At 35.1% G+C, this 7,595-nt stretch overlaps 1 protein-coding gene across 1 annotated transcript; it reads right to left on the reverse strand.

Moving 5' to 3' along the window:
- Positions 1 to 1,227: 1,227 nt before the first annotated feature.
- LOC133308211 (pentatricopeptide repeat-containing protein At1g80270, mitochondrial-like) lies at positions 1,228 to 6,027 on the reverse strand. The gene is made up of 3 exons (XM_061508819.1): positions 5,901 to 6,027; positions 4,964 to 5,525; positions 1,228 to 2,590 (listed from the first exon to the last, which is right to left on the reverse strand). The coding sequence occupies exons 1-3, from the start codon at positions 5,933 to 5,935 to the stop codon at positions 1,346 to 1,348; spliced, it is 1,842 nt and encodes a 613-aa protein (XP_061364803.1). The 5' UTR covers positions 5,936 to 6,027; the 3' UTR covers positions 1,228 to 1,345.
- Positions 6,028 to 7,595: the final 1,568 nt, after the last annotated feature.

Below are 7,595 nucleotides of genomic sequence, written 5' to 3' on the forward strand. Positions count from 1 at the left end.
TGGGATTCGGACTTGGTTGAAGAGAGGGGTTCTTGGAGCCTTCTTAATCGACTAGGGTTTGAAAATAACCCCCTTTGCGAAATGGGGGGTTTTTAAAAAATCGGATCTGCGACTTTTAATCGACAAAATAATGTCCTTAGTCGATTAAAAGTGCTCGAAATGTAGTTGATCAAGGTGATGATGTAGTCGATTAAAATTCGTGATTCATGTTTTTTGAATTTTGACCATTTAGTCGATTAAAAGTGCAAGTTGATCGACTAAATGGGGGCAGGATGGTGGATAATTCTGGAGGAGGGGCAAATTGGTTATGAATTAATTAATGAGGGACAAAAGGTCAAAAAGCCTCTTATTGTGTGCTATGCTTTCATATTTTCTCTGTAGTTTTTATTCCAGTTAGGTTTCTCAGGACCAAAATTTAAAGTGTTCGCTTTTTCTACAGTCAATGTAGATAACTTATCTACATTGAGTTTAAAACGACGTCGTTTTGAGGCAAAAATCAAGGTATTTTTGTAATTATAATTTATTGGTTCGCTTTTTCTGCAGTTACTGCAGATAAGTTATATGCAGTAAGCCAATACGACATCATTTTGAGGTGGAAATCATGGTATTTTTGTAATTTTAATTTATTTCAGGGTTATAATAGTCTTTATATTTATAATTTTTAAGATTTCAATACCAAAACGACGTCGTTTTGGGAATAAATGCAGATAACTTATCTGCATTAACTGCAGAAATATTTTTCCTATAATTTATTTAAGGGTTATAATAGTCTTTTTCATTATAATTTTTTAATTTTTCAACCCAAAACGATGTCGTTTTGAGAGCGAATATAGATAACTTATCTACATTCACTTTAGAAACATTAAAGCAAAATCTAAATTGATAAACTATAAAAACACAATTTTATTTAAACTTATTTCCCCCTATAAATTGTCTTAGTATGGCATGAACGAAGCACTAAGTTTTCTGTTAACTTGGTTGAAGCAGCGCATCAAGGTTTCATCTATATTATAATCATAGATAGCAGCATGGTGAGCCTCCTAGAAATAAAAGGAGCAAATGAAAACGGGCATTGTACGAATTTAAGTTCCAGAACCCTTCAAGAGAGTTAAACGGCTACCATCAAGCATCTTTTATAAGCATGTTAACCAAGTAAAGAGCGACATAACATAAGAAAAGAATAACAAATTATGCAGTAACATGCGCATATTTTTTCTTAAAAAACGAGTTTTTCAAACATACACAGAAAACATTCAAATCCAAGAAGCTTAACCTATTAATTAACTAACAATTGTTGCATAGTTATGAGTAGAAACAATCCTTAAAGAAGGATATCTTAATTTCCTCAATCAAGCAAATCAGAAACTGGACTCTTCCTAAACCCATCAACTTGAGCCAACAGGTTCCGCAAATTTTTGTTGGGAAATACATTATCGCCTTTCATCCTCTCCCTAATCCCATAGGCTGGAAGCTTGGCATTTATATAGGCCTCCATTAGAACTTGGTACTGGGTTGCTCGAGAAATATAACCAGCTTGTCTCATTCTAACGAAAATCTTTTCTGAATTATGGATGTCGCCCCTCTTAGCATACTGCTCCAAAATAGCCATGAAGGTAGACAACATTGGCTTCAACTGGCTCTGCTGGGTTGCCTTCTGCAGAACAGATTCTGCCTTCTCCACTTCCCCTGCTTGGACATAAAGTTTCACTATTGCGTCCCAGGTGAATGGGCCTATTCGGCACCCACTGTCTCCCATTTGCTTAATAAGATCCTTACCCTTCGATAGCAACTTATTATTTGCATAAATCTTCAGTAGTACTGAGCAGTTTTTGGAAGAAAGCTTCCATCTCTTTAACATTATCTCAAAAACAGCCTCTGCTTCATCAATTTTCTTTAACTTCCCCCAAGCTTCAATTGCAGCCATACAATCCTCAATCCGAAGGTGTTTTTCACAGACCTTCCAAACTCTTGCCACTTCATCCGGCTTTCCCAGGTCTGCATAGAGGGGAAGCAAAGTTCGGCATACCCACCAATTCTCTGTCAAGTTTTCACCTTCCATCTCCTTCAATGAAGTTTCAGCTTTATCATGAAGACCAGCTGAGATGTAATGCCCAATCAAAACTGCCTTTGTGTGGTCGTCCGGTTCAATGCCTTCAGCCTTCATTGTATCAATAATTTGATCCATTCCAGCAATATCATGTGACTTGCCTTTCATGTCTATTAAAATTTTGTAAGTAAGAGGAGAAGGTTTGACATTCTTGTTTTCCATCAACAACAACACATCAGCTATTTTCTTCTTGTCATTCCTCTTATACATAAGAAGCAACTGATTGCAAGCAAATGCTGTAACAGGAAAATTCAAATCCTTCATTTTACTGAAAATTTCTTCTCCTTTCTTCCATTTGTTCTGACTAACACAGTTAGCCAATAAAGTTCGGTATATTATCTCCCCTCTAAAAGATTCCGGAATAGTCTCAATGTAAACCTCTGCCTTCTGTAAGCCACGTATTTTAGCAATTAAATCAACTCGAGAAGCATAATCTCTTTCACTAAATTCAAGCTGCTTTTTTGACTCGAGCCACTCTGAGAGCTACAGAACCAACCAAAAAAAGAGAGTTAAAATTGCACTAGGAAACATCCATCCTCTTGTAAAACTCAAAAATCATAAAATAGTAAAAATTACTAACTACCATGTTTTAAATTGGGTTGCATTGTGATTATAAAAATTGTGGACAAATGTGGAAAATGTGGCTGATGCTGCCACAATTGTGGTACTGTAGTCCATTGTGATTGTGGAGACCTCCAAAACCACAATTTTGCTAACTCCAATCAGCAAAATAAACATATAGAATGCATTTCTAGAAAAATAATCCATACAAGACAAGAATCATATCAAATGACTGGTGCAAATCTGCCCAAAGAATATGTCTGCATTCTCAACAGAAGAACAATCCCCCTTTATTGAAAGCATTTGCAACTGATCAATATGCAACATATGAATGTTGCTCTCTCCCCTGCAGCCCTAAATACCAAAAAATAGAGTATAAATCGATATTTAACATCAAACTTAGTGAGTTAGTATCAATCGTCTAGCAGGAATAGGACAAAATACTTTTCAAGCAGTTAACTGCTAAAGCTAGAACCACGGACGAATAGTTCATGTTTGAAGGAATATCTAGTCAGCTTCCAGGAACATTTTCATCTTTAACATTGAAGAACTTCACCATGAAGCAGAAATAAACCATAAAATGAGAAGCAGAAATAAACCATAAAATGAGAAGCAGTAAGCAATGTATCTATGATTGTTAATTATTAATGTAATAGGATTCTTACAACGTAAGGATTGTTAAAGGGTTGGACTTATACTTATTGTATGACACTGGTACTTGACATGGATTATAAGTATTTTTTTGGAATAAAAAAAAAAACCACTCCTCGTTAAACCCAACTAGCGAGTGTGGGGTGGAGTTAATCCTTATACGCAGCCTTATCCTTGCATAATTGCAAAGAGTCTGTTTTCTAGATTTGAACCCATGACCCTTAAATCATGAAGGAACAGTGGTAAGCTTTACCACGGTTCCGGTTCGCTCCCTTTGAAAAATACAAAGAGATTTGGGACAAAGAATAAAATTACAAAGAGAAAGGAGGGTGAGGAATCCTCTTAAGCAAAAGAACAAAACAGAATACAACTAAGAATAAAATAGAAAATCAACGTAACAAAGATTCCCAATCTCTCAACATATGTTAATGAAACCCCATTAAAAAGGCCATTGCTTTACACCAAATAGATGCCAAATGCCTAATCTTATCCAAATCAAGTGACGTACCCAAAAAATTCCTTAAAAATATTAGATTTCGCTCCAACCAAATGCACCAAATTCTAGCATAGATTGCACAGTGCCAAAACAATTTAGCCTCTTTACTTCTATCAAAACCATGAAAGCTAATCATCATGAATTGTTCCAGGGACCTAGGACACACCCGACATCAACCAAAAATGCCGAATAAGAACAGGTGAGGAACATATTATAAGCAAGCACCACACACTATACACATATGGGGGGAAGTGCCTTATGTGGCCTACAAACCTGCAACATGTCAGGTTAGTGTTTTGATGTCAACACAAAACCAGACCAGAATTATTCAGGTTCTTATTAGTTAAATATTTTCCCTGTTGTCTCCTTTCCATTTGTAAAGAACCAATTCAACTCAAAAGCTTAAGCTCTTGGGTGAGGTTACCTTAATGGTTTTATATATCTCTAACACGTCCCCTCACACGAGAGCTCACTGAGCTTGAAGGGCGGACAATACACAGGCCCACCTACCTTTGTTAAGAAATTCCACAAGAGAAAGTAGGAGCAGTGAGGATCGAACCTTGGAAACGAGGTTCTGATACCATGTAAAAACCAATTCAACTCAAAAGCTTAACCATCCTACGCTTTAATTTCAATATGGGGTCAAAGCATTACTATCCTTTGTGACTTGGGTCAATGGTTGCTTATGCTTGAGTTTGCAAAATATGAAACTGCTATGTTTTCACTATACTATAGTTTACGGTGGCTGAATTCATTTTTTCAGCCACCATTTTTTCCTTTCTCCTTCCCCTGCCGTGTCTTTGCTCGAGTTTGCAGTCTCACCACCCCCTGCAGTCTCACCATTTTTTCCTTTCTCCTTTCTCTCTTCCTCTTTTCCATCATATGCAGGATGCATGAAAGTCACTACAATCTATGCACAAAAGAGCTGCGGAAGGTCAAACAAGGATAGCGTGATATTGAACAACATTATTTTTTTTCAGATTGAAAGTTTTAGAGAAATGATATTACCAGAAAGTGTAATAACAAACAAACATCAAATATCCATTATCCACAAATACGAGTAATGAAATTTAAGTTAATTTATTAGCATCAAACTTTAAATGTTAAAATGCATAAATTAGAAGCAAATATAAATTTGATCCAATTACCTGCAAAGCTCTCCCATACATATTACGCCTCCGAAGAGCAAGCATGGCCTGCGAGATCTCTTCTCTGCTTAGTTCTTTCCCTTCTTCAACCCACTTATCCAGAGCTGAATGAACAGACAAACCCGGAGCCTTAACAATCTCCTTGAATAGTTCTACCTCAACCCTTCCACTAGGCGGCTTTTTCTTGGTCGGTTCATCAATCTCATTATCTGATAGCTCATTGCGTGGTTCCTCAACATCCTCATTGTCATCAGATAGGTCTGTATCAGAGGTTAACAGATTTTCATTTCCATCACCAGCAGGCGTCTCCAGTTCAGAAAACCCATCCTCCAAATCATCATCATCATCCTCTTTCGTGCTACCTGCATTAGCTTGCGAAGAAAGTTCCCGTCTACTCACTGTAAATTTCAGGGAAGCATGACCTGAATGGTAATATGTCTTCAGTGACAGAAATCCATCATACGTTATTTGAGGAGACTCAAAGATACCACCCTCAACATCTTCCACACAAGTAGTTGGCATTAATTTGACACAAGAAGCTCTTACATTAAATCCTCTGTTCCTACAAACAATGCACAATAAACAATCAACTTAAACTCTCACTGATATTAAAATATGAACAAACACAAGGTCTAGAAGATATTAATAAATCAATTATCTCTCTGAAATTTTAAATAAAATTCCCAGGATAAAATTCTTATATATAAAAAAAAATAAAGATTACAGGTTCATTTGCGAAGCATCTCTTAATAACTAATAATAGACAATGACATATCACAAGAATAACCATCAAAACATACGAGTGAATTCTCGATCGAAATAACAGAAGAAAAAAGAAGAAGAGAAAATGGAGTTGCATATGAAATGGAGCACATAGCGTAACAGTAATGAATAGAGATGCAGCATTCGATTTTATTTGGAGAAGGAGAAGAGTTACCTGAGAGGGATCGAAGCTCGACGAAGAGCCCACATGGTTACGAAGCTCAAATAACAGTGAAGCAACGATGGTAGTGCTTGAACCCTAGTTTAAACCCTTCGCTGCCTTCGCTTCTAGTTCTATAAAATGCAAAATGCACCCATCTTTTTTTCTTTGTTAGAGTAAAATACATTTTTTTGTGCTCAGCAAACTTCAGCACACTCCGTCCCCAAATAAAAAGGTCCATATGGTCTTTACAAAATTTCAAATGACATAGTTAAAATTGTGGTCTCTCACAATTTCAAAAATTCAAAAAAGAGCCATATTAGTCCCTAAAAGGACTAAAATGGATCCATTTTGAATTTTTTAAAGATCACGATGGATATTTTTATTTGCTAAGGACTAAAGCGGGTATCGTGAAATTTGCTAAGGACCAAAAATGATATTTACTCTTTTTGTTATTTTGTTATTTTTTTCCACCCTTCTTTTTTTCTTGAAATTGCTGAAATTTTACGTATTTTTGTAACACAAAGTTTGAGAATTGATTTAATTAATTGTTTATAATTAAAAGAAAGCACGGTAGTATAAAAATGATTTAATTTTATAATTTTTGTGTTTTCAAGATAATTTTAAACCGGATACTATAAATAATTTATACTGCTTAAGGTCTACACAACTTACCGAGTGCTGAACCCAAGAAATTTTTTTTATATCCGCACATTTAGTGGCGGGGTTCGGGGACAGTGCCCCGAATTTTTTTTTTTTGTAAAAAAAGTTTAAATTAACGCTTGAACTCACTTATAATCTAGTTGTTTTCATAACAAAGGATGAAGAAATCATGGGAATAGGTATGTGACTGGGGAGGAAGAATAAGTTTTCTCTCTAATCAATTTGAGTTGCTACGTTGTTTTAATCATCTCCGTACGTTGCAACGTTGCTAACTAATATAAGAATAAATATCATTTTTGGTCCCTAACAAAAAATTCGGTCCCCACTTTAGTTCATTATAAAAAAAATAGTCACCGGATCCCTATGAAATTTGAAGTAGACCTATTTTAGTCTTTTTGAAACTAATGTAGGTCTTTTTTGAATTTGTGAGGGACCACGATTTTAATTAAATTGATCCACTTTGAATTTCTTAGAAACCTCTTTGAGACTAATTTTTAGTAAGAGACTAAAATAGAGACCATATTTTTTGTTAGGAACTTAAAATGATATTTACTCTTACTATAAATATTGAACTAAGAGATAAATAATAACCTACATGACTACAAAAAAAAATTAAAATGCAAAATCTTGTGTCCGCACTTGCGAACATGTGACCCAACATGGGTCCGCCAGTGTCTATACCATCAACATTTCGTTTCATAATAGGAAAAAATTACTCTTATGTAACATAAAAGTAGTTTTATCTCCGGTATGTGATATTCTTTTTACATTTTTTCTTTGTAAATGATGGGTCCCACCACATATGTCTACATGAACACTTCATAATAATATATAAAATTTCTTTTGGTTTAATTTTCATTTTTGTATAAGGTTGAAATGGAGGTTTTGAAACCTAAAAAGAGAGATGGAAAATGATGTTCTGATTATTATTATACATTGAGCATCAAATGTACATTGAAATTTTAAATTCAATGGAAATCAAGCTTTGGACTTTTATTCATTTTCTTTTGGCAGATAATGGTTTTATAGATGTGACTAATGTATTTG

The sequence above is a fragment of the Gastrolobium bilobum genome, unplaced genomic scaffold (genome assembly GCF_033153095.1).
Source record: "Gastrolobium bilobum isolate Gb01-03AN ecotype WA unplaced genomic scaffold, APGP_CSIRO_Gbil_v1 utg19582, whole genome shotgun sequence".
In the NCBI taxonomy this organism is placed as follows: domain Eukaryota; kingdom Viridiplantae; phylum Streptophyta; class Magnoliopsida; order Fabales; family Fabaceae; genus Gastrolobium; species Gastrolobium bilobum.